Source organism: Prionailurus bengalensis, chromosome A3 (genome assembly GCF_016509475.1).
Source record: "Prionailurus bengalensis isolate Pbe53 chromosome A3, Fcat_Pben_1.1_paternal_pri, whole genome shotgun sequence".
In the NCBI taxonomy this organism is placed as follows: domain Eukaryota; kingdom Metazoa; phylum Chordata; class Mammalia; order Carnivora; family Felidae; genus Prionailurus; species Prionailurus bengalensis.
Window position 1 is genome coordinate 61,764,052 of NC_057354.1, and position 20,330 is coordinate 61,784,381.

General features: G+C 40.6%; 1 protein-coding gene across 7 annotated transcripts in view; it reads right to left on the bottom strand.

The window, feature by feature from the left end:
- Positions 1-20,330, bottom strand: part of VWA3B (von Willebrand factor A domain containing 3B) — a 202,340-nt gene that overhangs the window by 173,012 nt on the left and 8,998 nt on the right. For all 7 annotated transcript variants that reach the window (XM_043603224.1, XM_043603225.1, XM_043603222.1 and 4 more), the window contains exons 3-5: positions 11,515-11,609; positions 8,927-9,177; positions 6,801-6,960 (exon numbers count right to left, since the gene is read on the bottom strand). In XM_043603224.1, coding sequence (XP_043459159.1) covers positions 6,801-6,960; positions 8,927-9,177; positions 11,515-11,609 — 506 coding nt within the window. The remainder of the gene's footprint in view (positions 1-6,800; positions 6,961-8,926; positions 9,178-11,514; positions 11,610-20,330) is intronic.

Genomic DNA, 20,330 nt, shown 5'->3' on the forward strand with positions numbered 1-20,330 from the left:
CACACCCCAACTTTCAGCTAGGGATATGGGAGATGTATACCTCATCTAGGTAGGAGACAATCCCAAAGTGCTCCCTGCTTAATTTAGAGACACATGAAATCCACCCAAGGGGGCCGCGTGACAAGGTTCCACCCCGACCTCAACCACACTGCTCTTGCTCTTCCTGCAGATTCTGCCTCTCACAGTGTTTGCCCTCCCTGCTAATGAGGGAGGGCAATGAGAACTAATGAGTTCTATGAAATTGGGCAAGTGATAGAACTTCAGTTTCTTCACTTATACAAAGGGAGGTAATACAGTGTCCCTTGTGACTAAATTTAAACGAGATGACTTCCACTTATGCATGTATAGATTTCAGAAAGTTAAAACCCAGCAGCACATATCATCTGAATCTGTCCCTAAAAGCACCCTCATGGATTGTCCCCATGGCTAACTGGGGGAGAACCCCCAGAAAATGAAATGGGTTTGAAGGAAAAAATAGGTGTCACCATCCCCTTAGGACTCCTGAGCCTATCTCTAATCATAAAGCCCTGTGAACTGAAGGTAAATAGTCAGGTGCCTCAGTTCGACTTCAAACTGGGACTCAAACCCACCTGGCACTTATGAAGAGGACTTATGGTCAGCTCTCCAGCTGGCTGGGCCACCCTGTTTGCAGCAGCTGGGGCCAACTGTGCCCAGGGAGATGGTGAGAGCAGGGTGGCAGAGGGCCCCGGCTGGGAGGGAGGCCACGGCCAGAGTGGAAGCTGACAGCAGCCTACTCCAGCAACAGCCTTTCTTCCATGGGGCTCCCACACTCATGACTCTTTCTCTCAAGGCTTTCAAACCACGATTTTAAAAAGGACCTAACTGGGGGCACCTGGGTGGCTCAGTCGGTTAAGCATCTGACTTCAGCTCAGGTCATGATTTCGTGGTTCATGGGTTCAAGCCCTGAGTTGGGTTCTGTGCTGACAGCTCAGAGCCTGGAGCCTGCTTCAGATTCTGTGTCTCCCTCTCTCTCTGCCCCTCCCCCACTCACACTCTGTTTCTCTCTCTCCCTAAAGAATAAATAAACATTAACAAAATTTTTTAGGGGTGCCTGGGTGGCTCAGTTGGTTAAGTGTCCAACTTCAGCTCAGGTCATGATCTCGTGGTTTATGAGTTCCAGCCCCACGTTGGGCTCAGAGTCTGGAGCCTGCTTTGGATTCTGTGTCTCCCTCTCTCTCTGCCCCTCCCCTGCTCATGCTCTCTCTCCCTGTCTCAAAAATAAATAAAACATTAAAAAAAATTTTTTTTTAATTTTTTTTTTCAACGTTTATTTATTTTTGGGACAGAGAGAGACAGAGCATGAACAGGGGAGGGGCAGAGAGAGAGGGAGACACAGAATTGGAAACAGGCTCCAGGCTCTGAGCCATCAGCCCAGAGACCGACGCGGGGCTCGAACTCACGGACCGCGAGATCGTGACCTGGCTGAAGTCAGACGCCTAACCGACTGCGCCACCCAGGTGCCCCAAAAAAAATTTTTTTAAAGACCTAACGGGGGGTAAAGACTGAGCAATACTACACATTTCTTTCAGCCACTCACCAAGAGACAGAAAACAAAACAAAACAAAACAACATTAAAGGAAGGAAAAAACTGTTCTTCACATTCCTTGTCAGGCAGCTAGTATTATTCTCCCAGCAAATGCATTCTCTTTCCCTTTTTCCCCCATGTTACGCGTTACCTTGTGTGAGACAGGTTAAGTAGGCTCCCTTCAGTTGCACTGTTAGCAGTGTTCCAGCTGGGTCAGGGCTCAAGTTTAGCACGAGGACAGGTTCAACCTCACATAAAGATCTGAAGTCACACATGGCCCAAGAGAGGAGGCTTGGGATTCTTTTCTAGGATTTGTTAGTTCAACAAGGGAAGTGGTGGGGGCAAACATCTCTAGGAGGGAGGTCTGTCAGCATCTTCTGACACCATACATCTCTGTTGCACATTGTGCAAACTCAGCTTCTCTGCTCTGGCAATAACCCAAGAGTCTGAAATCCTTGTGCAGAAATGTTTTTCCCTTGAGATTTCATCAAGCTAAAAATTGATGTAGCCAGCAGTGAGTCAGGATTTCCTTTCCTTTACTCAGGTTATGGGGTTATTCACTATTCATCAAGTTCATTGCTCAGTTTCTTAATTGCCTAGGTTTTCAGTTATCCATGCAGGGTCCATATTTCCTGGGACATGCTCTACAACGAGACCACCTGTCCCACTCTCAGTCACCTCCTACACACTGCCTTCCTGCCTCTCCTTTCCACTCACATAATGACACTGAGAAAAAAAGAAAATAAATATGCTGCTACCTAGCCCATTCCCCCACAAACTGGCAAAACACCTTTTAAAGTGAAATGGCTTTGGGGTCATCTGCTCTTTGGGATGATAAGCCAACACAGATTGTTTTATTCAACACTCACAATAGTCCTGTGGAAAATGAATTCTTATTATTGCATCCCGTTTACAGATGAAGAAACTGAGGTCTGGACAGGTAAATTGACCTGGTCTTACAGCTAGTAAATCAAGCTCCCTGACCCCCATAGGAGCTTCTGCCTTTGCTTTCAACCACTTTATTCTGTTGGCTCATCATGACAAGGCTGGTTACCTCTTAGAGATGGACGTGAATTCCAGAACTGTGTACGCGAGATCATGGGACAGGAAAGTGACCAGAAACAGGCACTGTTTTCACTTCCTTGGCGCCCACACCATTCAAGGCTCCTAGCCCATGAAATCAATGTCACTGACCAGAAATTGGGTGAGGTTGTCTGGCTCAAGGAAACTGTCTTCATTGGAATCCTCTCCCCTTTCCCCAGTACCTCTGAGCTTCTTAGGACAAGGGCCAGTCTTAAGGGTGAGCAACAGCGGTGAGGACCAGGAGCAGCCTTCTCACTGACCAGCATTTCCCTAAATGCTAATCTGCACTGAATTTGATAACACAAGACATAGAAAATATTTTGGGTTCCATTCAGCTATTTTACTGTGAGCTGAAAACTTTACACCACCGAAAATAGGGTGGAACGTTTCTGTTTTCACTTGAAATATCTTATTCTGCCTGTGCCATTTGTTCTGCGGCTTCCCACGGCAACCTGCATTCCGCCTAGCCAAGGAAGCCTTGACATCTTCTCAAACACAGGTTTGGGGAAAAAGAAGAACCAGACTGGCAGTGGCTGCTTCTTCCCTGACTGCCCTCTGCCACAGCTTGTCGGAAACCTCTGAGTGTAAAAATCTCCACTCTGCGAGAAGTCAGATGAAAGTCAACCAGAATGGCAACCAGAGGTCTAACAAAATTCTCCTATCCTTCATAAAATTTTAACCATTTCAACAGTTTTGACCAACTCCAGACCTTGGATCTGACCTCCAGATCTTCCCAGTACCTGTGGGGACTCTTTTCTGATTCAGCCTATTTTGATTTTTCTGATCCCTCCATGGTGGTGACTGTCCTCTTGATATTAACCCAGCTCAGTTCTCCAATCCCTGATAACACCCTTGACCACCACCAACTTTCTGGCCTCCCAGGCTTCCAAGTCCCTGTCTCCACCTACTATCCCCACCAGCCCTGTCACACAAGGCTCAGCAAATTCACCAGCCTGGTCCCACACAGACCACTCACTTCAATTCAAAATAATCAAATCTGTACCACGGCATAGTCAATGGGAATTTCTTGGATGCACATCTCACCCCAACCTCAAAATTATCAACATTACTTCTTTCCCATTCCTTCAATGTACAACAAACACCTATCAAGACGTTGCCAGGCACTGCCATCTCTAGGGACAAAGGTGAAAAGATTTGATGCCTGTCTGACCCACTGCCAAGCTCATGATTGGTGTGGCCAGCCCTTCAGTTTACTGTCCAGTGCTGAAGGCTCCTTATGGAATCATGTGGGTCTGTCTCTAATTCACCCCCTTAGCCTCCCAGTGAATGGGATTTTTTTTTAAGTAAACAAATGTGTGCCTATCACCTGGATGGAAGAGAGGCTGAGAGAACACAAAGAGAAACGTAGGTGCCCTTTGGGCAGGTAGCCTTCTGCTGAAAGCAGAAGCAAAGCCCCCTCAGTTATCTTTCTTAGGCAGCTGGGAATCAGGGCTTTGGATAATCAGGCTCTCTTTCCTAACGACCCCTCACATCCTGGATCAGTAGGCATTCCAGGGCCTCCTGGCACAACACTCCTCTTCATTAAGGTCAAGGAAGCTACCAACTTCCCAAAGACCTATCCTGGGACCACGGGATGCTGCAGAACAGAAACCCTGGGCTGGATGGCACACCTGGGCTCTGAGGACAATGCCAGCCCCTCTAAACTGCCAGACATTTCCTCAGTACCCCACAGGCTGCCTTCCCATGAGCCAGGCCTTTTGGCACAGGATACAAGAGTACTTCATCAACAGTGCTCTCTAAGTGCTGCCATCAGAGCTAGGATTAAACAGACCCCACACTGCCTGGCTCCTGGATTCAAAGGCTCACCCTCAGTCATCCCTGCCTGTTCAGTCTTCTGGTCCAATCATGGGTACAAAGCCCAGTTCTGGAGGAGGCCAGTAGCCTCCGATTATCCTCCTTCACACTCACCAAGTGCATCAGTCAGCCCTTCCTCCTCAAGTGGAACCTGATACCAACTCCCGTGTTAATCTTTTTTTTTTTTTAATTTTTTTTTTCAACGTTTATTTATTTTTGGGACAGAGAGAGACAGAGCATGAACGGGGGAGGGGCAGAGAGAGAGGGAGACACAGAATCGGAAACAGGCTCCAGGCTCCGAGCCATCAGCCCAGAGCCTGACGCGGGGCTCGAACTCACGGATCGCGAGATCGTGACCTGGCTGAAGTCGGACGCTTAACCGACTGCGCCACCCAGGCGCCCCTCCCGTGTTAATCTTTGAACAAAAGACAATCCCCACTCTCTTGGTTCTTCTCAGAACTCACTCATAGGAGATGCTAACCCAAAGCAAGTTATCATCAGCAGGATTTACCGTTCAAAAGGTTTCTTAAGCCTTACATATTTTCTATTCAGAGAAAACTACAGCTACATGGGCAAATTTGGAACTCACTGGGGTGGGCATGAGGGGCACAGGTCAGAGAAGCAACCAGTAAGGGAAATCTATTCCTCTCCCTACCCTACATACCTCACAAAACATAGAGAATGGCATTTTTATATATGAGGCAGTTACAGTTACTAGAAATTTCCTGTGGACCACAACCAGGTAGAAGCTCTAGGAGGACAGATGCAGTGGTCTGAATCTGTTTTGTATTTGCCATACTCCACAGTCTCTTCTCAAGAGTTTTCAAGTGGCATTTGATAATCAGTGCCTGTTAACCTCTTTCTGGGTTCTTAATCCTCTACAGAACTTTCCTGGCACTCACTAAATTGTTCCATGTTTCCTGGGCTGGGGATGAACCCGAGAAAGGAGAAGCACAAACCAGGGGGAAGTAAAACAGAAAATCAAGGTCACTGGGAAATCTTCAAGTCATGGCAGGTCGCCAGAGTCTGCTATGACTGAGGAAGCCAGGTGAACAAAGAAACAGAACACCCATGTGTGCATCCTAGATCCTGTGAAATGTTCCATTTCTTGAATCTTTATTATAGTGTCCAGACAACTGAAACTTTACAGATGTTTAAACAAACTTGAAAGGCCAAAGAACAAAGTAGCTTGTATTTTGTTCTTTAATGGGAACATTTGTTCCTCTGGCTTCGAAAGGATAAACAATGCATTTCCAATATCAAACCATCATCCCCAGTATCAATGAAAACAATCTGGTGACCACTGGGGGCTATCCTTTCAAGGTGCCAAACATGGCCTCCTTGCCCAAAAGAAAAAGCTCTTTAACATAGCAGAGAAAAGCTTGAATCTACAGAATCACTGGGTGCCCAGAGCAGAGGAAGCAATTAAGTTTTAATACCAATCAAAAATTAATTGAGTATCTGTATCCCAAAGGAAAGCAGATCTACCCCCACCTGGGGAGCTGAGACTGTCCAAAGGACCCCACCTGTCCAGAGTCCTTGCTCACTAACTTGCCACTGCCCTTCAGGTCCCATCCTTAGAATCACTCACAAAAGCTCATACCCTTGTGGCTAAAAGAACATAAACCACCACTATTTCAGCACTTCTTCTAGGTAAGGCTTTGTGTCCAAAGGGTCCTATCAAAAAGCATGTCCAAATGCATTAACATTCAAAAGTCGATGACTCATCTGCATGGATATACTTCACCTTAGAAGGCACGTAACAGACACATTTGTGAAGAAGAGGGACTGGGACAGACTCAGAACACAGATGTGGGGAAACTATTTCCTCAATCTTAGGGTTCTATGAAGAGTCTTCCAGCCTCTCTTCCCCATTAGAGATGGATTGATTTATCTAACTGTCAGGAGAGCAAGAGCAGAATTAAAATATTAAAGATGCACAACTATGCCTAATTCCCTGTCCTTTCTCAATGCTCAGTGGATGTGAGCAGCATGTGGCTCTGCTGGCACTGGTTAAATAAGGGTCTACCCTGTGCCCTGATCACCCAGAGGGAGCCCTGCCAGGCTCAGGGGGCAGCATTATGGAGCCTCTTTGTGGTTGGTCCAGCTCAGCCATCACCAAAGTTGCTATTTTGATCCCCACCTGGGGCCCGTCACTGATTTCTCAGTTGGTTCCAAATTCAGAGGTGAACAGGATTTATAGGACTCCTCAATGCCAGTGATGTAGCCTCTGTGGGATGCTGCTGGGAGGAGTAAGGGCTAAGGTCAGTTGAAAGGCAGTATGAGGATACTGGGTGTAGAGAGATAAACTTAAGCCACCTACGTGACCTGGGGCCCACCATGGATGCACACTTACCGTTTTGTCTTGCCCAGCTTCCAGCAGTGCGTCCAGGCAGCTAGCATGGCTCACAGCCAGCTCAAAAGGCAGTTTTTCAACCCAACTGATGGCAGCAGCTATGGACTGTCCTGTCACAGGAGCAGCTTTTTCCTGCCATTTCACAGGCTCCTGAGAAACCCTGAAAGGAATCACATGGGGCTGTCATGGGGCAGTGGGCAACATAGCTATCAGCCTTCAGGCCCACACCTGCGAGCAACAAACACTTAACATCACCAGAGCTGAAGGAAAGAACACGCAGCTCCCAGCCCTTGTTGAAAGTTACCAACAAAATAGGCAAGCTGCTTAAGATGGGTTTGCAAAGCACCATTCTCTTTCATAAGTGTACTGACTAGGAAGAACAATGTGTACGGGAGGGTTAAAAAAATCTCAAAAATGGGGGCACCTGGGTGGCTCAGTCAGTTAAGTGTCTGACTTCTGCTCAGGTCATGATCTTGTGGTTCGTGGGTTTGAGCCCCATGTTAGGCTCTGTGCTGACAGCTCAGAGCTTGGAACCTGCTTCAGATTCTGTCTCCCTCTCTCTCTGCCCTCCCCTGCTTACGCTCTGTCTCTCTCTCTCTCTCTCAAAAATAAACATTAAAAATCTCAAAAATGCAAACATTAACAGCTGTATTAAAACTATTGAGAGAGTTATTTTCATAAACAGGCAGTTTTATATACAACTATCTTCAATTAATAGTAAATTTATAAGGACTCACAGCATTAATATTTACAAATCAGCAATGATTTCATTATGCTAGAATTTTATTTCTAATTCTTTTAAGACGTTGTTTTCATTGTTCTGAATTCACATCAGTTACCTCTTCTGGATCAAAAATAATATTGAGTTTAGCAGAGCATTCGTTTTTAAATCCTGGGAACATGTGATTAAACAATTTAGTTTGGACTTAGAAAAAAGTGATAGAATCCCCCCAAGAAAGAACAGCCATTTGAATTTATTTATCTCTGGGGTACATGAGTGGCTCAGTCAGTTAAGCATCCGACTCTTGATTTGGGCTCCGGTCATGATCTCACGGTTCATGGGTTCAAGCCCCGCATCAGGCTCTGTGCTGATAGCATGGAGCCTGCCTGGGATTCTCTCTCTCTCCTCCCCTGCTCTCTCTCTCTCTCTCTCTCTCTCTCTCTCTCTTAAAAAAAAAATAAACAAACTTTGAATTTATGTATCTCTGTGTTTATAATTGAACAAATTATATGAATCATACATGCATTCATAATTATAAGAATTATATGAATCTTGGATTAATGAGCCAACCCGAGCTGTCCCTGATAGCCCACCTTCAGAGACAAAGGCTGCCTCATACCTGTGTCACCTCTGTGTGGCTCCTCTGGGTAGAAATCTGGCTGAGTGGCCTATATGCTACAGAATGTTTCCAAGTTAAAGCATTGCAAACTTAAGGCTCAATTCCCTCAGTAATATATCTGTCACAGAAATAGGAATCTAGGATAGAACACAATTAAGCAGCATCCCCAAAGATGTTATCTGTTTAGCTGAAACTGTTTTATTTTAAAGAAAAACTCAGTTAGGTAGATGGCCTTCATCCAGATTTTTCCCGTCAGAGAGGTACAGCCAATGTTCCACATGAAAAGTTGGCCTTAGAGCCCAAATTCTCTCGAATCCAAAAATCCGTAAATAATTGGTTGTAAAAACTCTGAAATATGGGAAATTCTATAAAGCCAATCACCTGTTGTTCTGATTTAAGAGGGTCAATTTACAGGGGAGTCATAAGCTCAGTCTGAAAAAAGTGATACTTGTGACAAGGTTGAATTCATTATATAAGATAAAATCACCTAAAGGATTTTTATGGCCTTAAATATATATTCAATAAAATTCCTATTCTTCTATTTTGACCTTGCTATGCATTGAAGAAAAGTAGGTTTCTAAATCTCTTCTCATCTGAAAACTAAGATGCCACATGCAAAGCAGATCAAAGTTTTACTGTGGGTCTTCTGCTGGAATTACATATTCTAGGAAATAACAAGACCTCCTTACTCCCCATAGAACTATGTTAGTTATGTTACTTAACTCCGAATAAATGGAAGCTACTTATGAAGTTTCCCAGAAATATCCTCTTCCTATGGGAACTCACCATATGATATTAAACTTGGCTATGTGAGCCACCTGCTCCTGGAGGACCATTATTAGAGCATCTTGGCACAGATTAAGCTCCTCCTCCCGCATGCTGCCAAAATCCAGCACTATGGTGATGCACTGTTCCAAGATGACACCAAAAATCTGGCGGCTTCTGCTGGTGAGCCAGTCCATCCGCTGCTTGTAGCTCTCCACAGCTTGTGTTAAATATTCCACAAACTGATAGATCAGTTCTGACTTCGCTGTCAACTTAATGGAAATCAAGGCAAAGAACAAAAAACAGAACAAAAACACACCATAATACATCATCTGAACTACCATGCAGCCAAGAACCACAGGGCCCACTGAGTCATGACCTCTGCCATCAAGAATTGGACACTAATAACAATTCTGTAGATGATCCTCTAAACCCCACATAATCCAGAAGGAAGTGCTTCAGTCTTTCAAGTGAAAACCTTTGGATGATTCCTCACAGAAGAAATGATGATGATGTGATCTATCCAACATATAACACTTTTTTAAAAAAATGTGTTTCTAAATTATATTTTATCTTCATAGTTACAGAATTATCTTTACCAGAAAATGTTCAGGGGGGCATTTTAAGGAATTAGGTAGAAGGAAAGAACTTTCAAGGAATTCAGTAGAAGAAAAGAGAGATCAGCAAAGGCAGATGGAAAAAAATAAGTCTCTCTAAAAAGTTTTCCTAACACCAAGATGCCAAAAATATTTGTGAGAATGCTTCTAGATTTGCCAGCACACCTGCCTGGCTTCCTCTAAGAGATGTGCCCCAGTGACGCATCCTCCTGCTCACAACCTACACCCTGTATCCTCTGTCTCCCAGGCCACACTGCCCCATGCCTGGATCAGTGGATCACGAACACCTGCAGAGGCTGTGCCTGAAAGGTAGGTGACAGAGACTTGCAGGCAATTTCTTGTAGACACAAAAAAACGATCATTCACACAGACCAGGCACAACTGTGCAAGGCCTCTTAGGGTGTAGGGAGGTAGGAGACATAGAAAAGGAATAAGAAAAAAATGTGCCCTATTCTGTGAAGAATCAAATTTTGAAAGATCTGGTACTTATTTTTAACTTTAACAACCCTCAGAATACCCCTTAAATACCTAAATTGTTAAGGAAAATGTGTTTTCTGAACACACCATGTAATTCCACATTTTCATGCCTTGGCTCGCGCTGTTCCCTCTGCCTCAAACTGTTTTCCTTCTCTATCTTCTGTGTCTCTCCAGCTTACTCCTCAAGCTCCAGCACCACTTCCTGTTGCTTTCCATGGTTCCTTAGGGCAAAATTCCTAAATCTCTCACCAGCATTCACAGAACTTATTAAAGTTTCTACCACGATACAGAAACCAGGGTAGGACCATGTCATAGGGGCTGTGGAGGTGGTCAGATGGCAAAGACAAATGTTTTCAATAGTTCTGTACTGATTTTCATGTGGTTAAGATAAAAAATATATTTAGCACACCAAACTCAAGATTCTATGGATATTATTGCTAAGTTCAAAAAGTAATGTAAACTTTTTAAAATATTTAGAAATAACAGGGGTGCCTGGGTGGCTCATTTGGTTGAGCATCTGACTCTTGATTTCAGCTCAGGTCCTGATCCCAGGGTCATGGGATGGAGCCCTGTATCTAGCTCCACACTGAGCATGAAGCCTGCTTGGGATTCCCATTGGCTCTCTCTATCTCTCTCTCTGTCTCTGTCTCTCCCTCTATCCCTCTCCTCCACTCACATGCTTTCTCTAAAAGGAAAAAAAAGGAGGGGGGGCACCTGGGTGTCTCAGTCGGTTGAGCGACCGACTTTGGCTCAGGTCATGATCTCACCGTTTGTGAGGGCGAGCCCCGTGTCGGGCTCTGTGCTGACAGCTCAGAGCCTGAAGCCTACTTCGGATTCTGTGTCTCCCTCTCTCTCTGCCCCTCCCCCATTCATACTCTGTCTCTCTCTGTCTCAGAAATAAATAAACATTAAAAAAAAATTTTAAGAAAAAAAAAGATATAGCAGTCCAGGTGGTACATAGATGTACAGTGACATGAACAAATATCTGTAAAGTGACATGATGGGATATGAGTTTTTGTGAGTTCCCTGTGGTGTGCCAGGGTATGCACAGGGGCAGACACGTTATGAGACTACACGAGTCACGAGTTGAATTGCCGGAATTAAGGACTCCAGTAAGAGGTGCCGCTTGCTATAAAACCACTAGCTATAAAAGTAGCCCCCTGTTCCCTGTGCATTTGTCAGGTAACAGCAGCAGCTCTTGCCTGTCTGCTAACTTCTGTCATACTACACCTTCTTTATTTTCAAGGCAAAACAAAGTACTACTGATATGTGAAGGTTTTCACTTTCTGGTCAACGATTTCATGCACTGATCTCTAACAGGTCAAGTGCTTCCCTTCCCAGCCCCTAAGCCATAACTTTCATCACTCTCCACATGGCCAGAAGAAAGCCTCCATTCCTGGTAAGGCCTGGGCTCCACTGCATCAATAGGAAGCAGTGTGAGCCTCTCCACATAGGCCACTCCCAGACACCAGAAGCATGTCACTGGGCCTATCCATCAAGGGAACTCCGACTTACATTGTATACTCTGCCATCTTCGGGTCTGTAGAACTGTGGAAACAGGCCATCTGCATACCGGGAAGCCACGAGTCTCCCCAGAGAAGTCACGTAATCTGTATTTTTATAAAGAAAAGCAGTCAAAATGGTGCATTATCAATGTTTCTTATTTTTATTTCAAAATGGTTTTCTCTGACACCATTCAAATTATATCCCCAGTGACACCAAAAATATGTGATGCTTGGTATTCTGTCCTAAATAATGAAGTGTTTCTAGGTGCTATGGTATATGTTAACTATTTATGACATGCATAACCCTTTAAAGCACAAATGAATGAATCTTGGTTTCCAGATTCTTCTGTCCAGAATGACTAAGGTAGAGGTCAAAAGGCACAGTCTAAAACACAGCTGTAACAAATTAATAATTACATTAACTGTAAATAGCCTGAGTACAACAATTAAAAGATAGTGATTAGCTGTCTCTGACTGACTTATTTCACTTAACATTATACTCTCTAGCTCCATCCATGCCTTTGCAAATGGCAAGATTTATTCTTTAGGGCTGAATATACATGATTTCACTCATATGTGTAATTTAAGAAACAACCCAAATGAGCAAAGAAAAACAGAGAGAGAGAGGGAAAGAAACCAAGAAACAGACTCTTAACTATACTCAACAAACTGGTGATTATCAGAGGGTAGGTGGGTAGGGGGAATGGATAAAATAGGTGATTGGGATTAAGGGGGCATTGTCATGATGAGCACTGAGTAATGTATGGAATTTTTAAATCACTAGATTGTAGGCCTGAAACTAATATAACACTGTATGTATGCTAACTATATTAGAATTAAAATAAAAATTTAATAAATTTAAAAAGAGAGATAAAAAAAGATAGGCAAAGAGGATTTAAAAAATGACCCAACAATAAGGCATCTATAATATAATTATATTATATTAATAATTATATATAATATAATATATATCATATATATTATATTAATTATTAATTATATATAATTATTAATTATATATATTATATTAATAATTATATTATATATATGCTTCAAATATAATGACATATATAAGCTAGAAGTATAAAAAGGAAAAAAGATGTCATTTAAGTATTAATAAAATATATATATATATTTATTAAATATATATATTTATTAAAGAGGATTTAAAAAATGACCCAACAATAAGGCGTCTATAATATAATTATATTATATTAATAATTATATATATATTATACATTATATTAATTATTAATTATATATAATTATTAATTATATATATTATATTAATAATTATATTATATATATGCTTCAAATATAATGACATATATAAGCTAGAAGTATAAAAAGGAAAAAAGATGTCATTTAAGTATTAATAAAAAGAAAGTAGATTGACTATATTAATATCACAAAAGTAAACTACAGGGCAAAGAATATTATTAGGGATATAGCAGAACATTATATAATTATAAAAGTGTCAACCCACCAGGAAGACAGGAAGACATAGCAATCCTAAATGTGTATTCCCTGAACAACAGACTGCAAGTACCTTAAGCAAAAATTGATGGAACTGAAAAGAGAAAGAGACAAATTCACAATTATAATTGGAGATTTCAATACTATTCTCTCAACAACTGATGGAATAACTAGACACAAAATCATCAAGGATACTCAACACCATCAACAAACAAGATCTAATTGATATTTACAGAAAATCTGCATAACAAAAGAATACACGTTCTTTTTTAAGCACAGAATATATACCGAGACAAAGCATAGCCATGGCTATAAAAAAAAATCCAAAAAATGCAAAAAAAACTAAAAGCAAATAGAGTATGTTCTCTCTCCACAATTGAAACAAACTAGAAATCAGTAACAGAAAGATAAGAAAATCTCCAAACTCTTGGAAACTAAATAACATGCTAAAATAACATAACAAACTAAATAAATCCATGAGTCAAAGAAGTACAACAGAAATAAAAAATATTTTAAACTGAATGAAAATACACATATAAAAATGTGAGGAACACAGCTTAAGCACTGCCAAGAGGGAACTTTATAGCATAAAGAGGAGATGAAAAGTCTGAAATCAATAATCTAAGTTCCCATTTGAAGAAACTAAGAAAGAATAGCAAAACAAATCCAAAGCAAGTAGAAGGAAATGCATAATAAAGATGAAAGCAGAAATCAAGAAAATTGAACACAGAAAAACAATAGAGAAAATCAATTAAATAAAAACCTGGTATTTTAATAAGTTTAATAAAATTGACAAAGGTAAAAGGAGAGAAGACATGAATTACTGATATTGGGAATGAAACAGAGAATATTGCAGAAGACCCTTCAGACATCAAAAGAATGGAATACTACCACCAATTCCACACACATATATTAGACAACTTAGATGAAGTGAATTCCACAAGAAGCGCAAACTACCACAACTTTCTTAATCTGAAATAGATCATTTGACTAGCCCTATACCTAATAAGAAAATGAATTTGTAATCAAAAACTTCTACACCAGAAATCCACAGGCCTGGATAGGTTCTCTGGAGAACTCTACCAAACACACAAGAAGTAATTAAAATTCTACAGAATATTTTCCAGAAAATAGAAGACAAGGGAACATTTTCCAACTCATTCTATTAAGCCCATATTACCCTGATACCAAAAAGAGATAAAGGCAGTGATAAAAAAAGAGATAACTATAGACCAATATCCTTCATTATTACATATGCAAAAATGTATTAGCTATATTGGTTCAATATTCAAAAACCAATCAATAGAATCAACCAAATTAACAGGCTAGCGAAGAAAAAAACCCACATGATCCTTTTAATATAGACACAGAAAAAGCATCTGACAAAATTCGATATCCATTCATGATAAAAATTCTCAACACATTAGGAATATAACGAATCTTTCTCAACTTGTTTTTTTTTTTAATTCTACAAAAAACTTAAAGCTAACTTTGTGCTTAATGGTCAAAGATTGAAAGCTTTCCTTTAAGACCTGACGCTAGGTGAGGATGTCCACTCTCACTGCTACTGTTCAACATAGTACTGAAAGTTCTATCCAGCACATGGTAAGACAAGGAAATATAAGGTATATAGATCACAAAGGAAGAATGAAAACTTTCCCTATTTGGAGAGGACATGATGGTCTACCTAGAAATCCCAAGGAATCAAGAGCAACAAAAAAAAATTCTTAGAATTAGTGATTTCAGTGAGGTCACAGGATAGAAAATCAACATTAAAAAATTAGCCATATTTCTTTATACTAGCAATGAACATGTGGAAACCAAAATAAAAAACACAACAGTGTTTACAATTGCTTAGAAAAATAAAATACAAAACATGTGCAAGACATATATTGAAAAGTACAACAGCTGATGAAATAAATAAAAGATGTAAATAGACGGAGAGATATTCCACATTCATGGACTGGAAGACCCACTATAATAAAGATGTCAATTCTACTTAAATTGATATACAGGTCTGGGGTGCCTGGGTGGCTCAGTCAGTTGAGAGTCTGACTTCAGGTTAGGTCATGATCTCAAGGTTTGTGAGTTCAACCCCTGCATTGGGCTCTGTGCTGACAACTCAGAGCCTGGAGCCTGCTTCAGATTCTGTGTCTCCCTCTCTCTCTGCCCCTCCCCTGCTCGCACTCTTTGTCTCTGTCTCTCTCTCAAAAATAAATAAACATTAAAAAATTTTTAAATTGGTATAATGCAATTCCTATCAAAATCCCATCAATATTTAGACATAGACATAGTTATTCTAAACTTTTATGAAAAGGCAAATAAACTAGAGTAGCTAAAACAATTTTGAAAAAGAATAAAGTGGAGGAATCAGTCTGGCCAATTTCAAGACATTACATGGTTACAGTAATCTAGACTGTGTGGTAGGGGTAGAGAGACACATAGACAAATAAAACAAAATAGAGAACCCAGAAACAGCCCCACACAAGTACAATCACCTAATTTTTAACAAAGATGTGAAAGCAATTCTTAAGATGGACAGTCTTTTATTATTTTAGTATAGTTGACACACAATGTTACATTGGTTTCAGGTATACAACACAGTAATTCAACCTCTCAATATGCAATATGCTCACTACAGGGGTAGCTAAAATATGTCACTATACAACACTATTACAGTATCATTGACTATATTCCCTTTGTTGTGTCTTTTATTCCCATGACTTATTCATTCTCTAACTGGTCTGTTGTGTTCCCCACCCCATCCCAACTCTGGCAACCATCAGTTTATTCTCTGCATAGACCTGATTCTGCTTTTTGTTAATTCATTTGTTTTCCTTCTCAGATTCCACATTAGTGAAATCATATGGTATTCATCTTCCTCAGTGTCATTTATTTTACTTATCAGAATACCTCTAGGTCTATCCGTGTTGTTACAAATGGTAAGATCTCATCCTTTTTATGGTGGCATAATAATCCATTGTATACATATACCACATCTTCCTTATCCATTTGTCTACTGATCAACACTTAGGTTGCTCCCATATCTTGGCTGTTGTAAATAATGTTCCAATAAACACAGGGGTGCCAATACCTTTTCAAATTAATATTTTCCTTTTCTTTGGGTAAATACACAGTAGTAGAATTACTGGGTCATATAGTATTTCTATTTTTAATTTCTACAGGAACCTCCACACTGTTTGCCACAGTGGCTGTACCAATTTACATTCCCACCACCAGTGTATGAGGGTTCCCTTTTCTCCACATCCTCACCAACACTTGTTATTTCTTGCATTTTTTTTTAGTCATCCAGGCAGGTGTGGGGTGATATCTTATTTGGTTTTGACTTGCATTTCCCTAATGATGAGTGATGTTGAGCATGTGTCTGTTGGCCATCTGTATGTCTTCTTTGGAAAAATGTCTATTCAAGTCCTCTTTTTTTAAAGCCCATTTTTAAATCAGGTTGTTTGGGGCATTTTGGGTGTTGAGTTGTATAAGTTCTTTATATATTTTGGATATTAACCCTTTATTGGATATACTATTTGCAAATATCTTCTCTCATTCAGTAGGTTGTCTTTTTACTGAAAATCTTTTTATTGTCCTTCACTGTGCAAAAGCCTTTTATTTAATTTTAAATAAAGTTGCTGGAGCGATTAGATATCCATAGTCCAAAAGTGAAACTTCTACAGAAAGTAACTCAAATTGATCATGGGCTAAATGTAAGATAGAAAACTATAAAACTTTTAGTAAAACAAAAATAGGAGAAAACTTTGAGCATCAGCAAGATTTACATGAGGAAAATATCATCAAATAAAAAAAAATCACCAAAATTAACTTCTTTTCTGAGAAACTCTGTTAAGAGAATGAAAAGATGAGCTATAGATTAGGAAAATATATCTGTAAGCCACATATGTGAAAAAGGACTCACATCTAAATATATAATGAACTCTCAACACTCAACATTTAAAAAACTTAATTAGAAAATGACCAAAAGACATAAAAAAACATTTTGCCAGAGATGATATACAGCAAATAAGCACATGAAAATGTGTTCAACAAAACTAGACATTAGGCAAATATAGACTAAAACCACAATGAAATATCACTACACAAATATTAGAAAACATTAGAACAGCTAAAACTTTTATTTTTTTTAAGTTTTTATTTAAATAACAGTTAGTTAACATATAGTGTAATATTAAGTTTCAGGTGTACAATATAGTGACTGAACACTTCCATCCCTGTGCTCATCGGGATAAGTGCACTCCTTAATCGCCATGAACAGCTAAAACTTTTCAATTGTGACAATATCAAATGCTGATGATGACGTGGAGAAACTGTCTCTCTCGTATATTACTGAAGTTAATAGCATAGCCACCCTGTAAAAGTTTGGCAGTTTCTGAACAAAACAAAATAAAACTAAACTAAACAAAAAATTAAACACACACTTAACATACCATGTAGCATTTGCATTCCTGGGCACTTATCCCAGAGAAATGAGAACTTATGGTCACACAAAAACATGTAAACAATTGTTCGTAGCAGACTTATTTGTAATAGCCCAAAATTGGAAACTCCGCAGATGTCTTTTAATGGTGACTGGCTAAACAAACAGCGGTACATCCATACCCTGGAATACAACTACAATAAAAAGAAACAAACCATTGCTACATGCAATAACTTGGATGAATCTCAAAGAAATAATACTAAGTGAAAAAATGCCAATTTCAAAAGGTCAAATACTACATGATCCCATTTATATAAACATTCTCTACATGAGAAAATTAGAGATAGAAAACAGATTGGTAGTTGCTAGGAGTTAAGGATGTTGGGGGTTACGGTGTCTGTACGACTATCACAGGGTAGCACAATGGAGATCTTTGTGGTAATAAACAGTTCTGTATCTTGATTGTGGTGATGGTTACACACATCTACACAAGTGGTAAAATTACATAGAATTATTCACACACAGTGCATCCATGTCAAACTCCTTGATATGATATTATACCCAAATTTTATAAGATGTAACCATTAGGAGAAACTAGGTGAAGGGTTCTTGGGTTCTGTCTATATCATCTTTGCAACCTCCTGTAAAGCTATCATTATTTCAGAATAACAAGTACCAATCAATCAACCAAACAACTAATCATTCTAAAAAAGAGAGAAGGTGAAATAAAAGCAGTATCAGATGAACAAAAACTAAGAAAATCTGTCACCAGCAGACCTGCACTACAAGAAATGATTCAAAGAAATTCTTTAGGAACAAATACCAGATGGAACATCTAGGAAGCAAGAATATTATAAATAGTAAATATGTGGATGTAAAATGCCATTTTCTCCCACTCAGTTTCTTTAAATGACAAGTGACTTTTTAAAGCAATAACCAGGGGCACCTGGGTGGCTCAGTCGGTTAAGCGGCCGACTTCGGCTCAGGTCATGATCTCACGGTCCGTGAGTTTGACCCCCGCGTCATTCTCTGTGCTGACAGCTCGGAGCCTGAGGCCTGTTTCAGATTCTGCGTCTCCCTCTCTCTGACCCTCCCCCATTGTTCATGCTCTGTCTCTCTCTGTCTCAAAAATAAATAAACGTTAAAAAAAAAAAAGCAATAACCATAACACCGGCTTGTGAGGTTTATGATGTATATAAAAATAAAATACATTAAGCAATAATACCAAGGACAGGAGTGGGGGGTAAGTGGAGTTATACTGTTGCAAGGTTCTTACACCTTACATGATGTAGTACAAAGCTAACTTTTGACAGACTATAACAAGTTAAGGATATAATCACTAAAGCAACCACTGAAAACAAAACACAAAAAGGGCATACATAAAAAGCCTATTGAAATGTAAATGGAAAAATTTAGAGACTACAGATAGCTTGAAAGTTAAAGACTGTAAACATATATGCCATGTACAAATGAAGCCTAAGAAAGCTGCAGTGGTTGTATCAATATTAAAGTAAATGTCAAAACCAGGACTATCATCTGAGATAAAGAGGACATTTAAAAATTATTAAGGGAGGAGGGGCCAACATGGCAGAGAAGTAGGGAGATCCGAAGTTCCCTCATCTCTCAAACACAGCAGTGTTGAGGCCAAAGGACTCTGAACTCCAAGAGTCCAGGCTGCAAAGTGATAGAGACGCCTTCAGGGACCCATAGGGACAACATGACAGGCCATACCGGCGTGACTGTGAACTGGGAGAGATAAAACAGGAGGCAGAGGAAAGGAGGGGAGGGATCCCCTTCTGTGGAGAGACAAAGGGAAGAGAAAAAGAGGCTGGGGAAGTGTAATACGGTATCTGGACAAGAGAAAAACCATGGACCAGGATGGAGAAAGATCCAATCTAACTGTGGGGCTTTCTCCAGACTGGGGCCAGCTGTCCTGTTTGAGTACCTGGGGAGGAAGGGAGCCAGCCCGGTTCAGTAACTAGTTCAGAGGCATAGTGCGCAATGGGAGAAAGCAATCCCCTCCCTGGAGTGCTGTGGGAAGAAGGTATGTAGCCATTCAAAGGGCAAAGGTTGCCTGTGCCCACCAGCCAGAGGCCATAAATGAGGCAGTGCAAAGCAGCACTTACCTGAAACCAGGGTGGATGGAGTGGGAACCTTAAAGACATCAGGGTTTAAATCCCAGCCCAATGCCAGGAAGGCACAGGAGTCAGCAGAGTGGGACAAACCGCCTCGTTTGCACCCGCAACACAGTGAGGATGGCTTGAACAGACTTGTTGGGGACACACGGTCCATGGAGGAGACACTGGGGGGTCGCCATTTTTCTCCCCACCACCACCAAGGTAGGGCTTCAGGGAACCGACAGTGGACAGTGGGCCCACAGTGGAGGTGGGACCCACCTACACCAAACCACGCCCCACTGTGCCTGGTAAGTGCATGTCTACTGGAGGAGAAAACAGGCAACCACCTCTTTGACATCGGCCTCAGCAATTTCTTGCTTGACACATCTCCAAAAGCAAGGGAATTAAAAGCAAAAATGAACTATTGGGACCTCATCAAGATAAAAACCTTCTGCACTGCAAAGGAAACAATCAACAAAACTAAAAGGCAACCAACAGATTGGGAAAACATATTTGCAAATGACATATCAGATAAAGGGTTAGTCTCCAAAATCTATGAAGAACTTACCAAACTCAACACCCAAAAAACAAATAATCCACTGAAGAAATGGGCAGAAGACATGAATAGACACTTTTCCAAAGAAGATATCCAGATGGCCAACAGACACATGAAAAGATGCTCCATGTCACTCACCATTAGAGAACTACAAATTAAAACCACACTGAGATACTATCTCACACCAGTCAGAGTAGCTAAAATTAACAACTCAGGAAACTATAGATGCT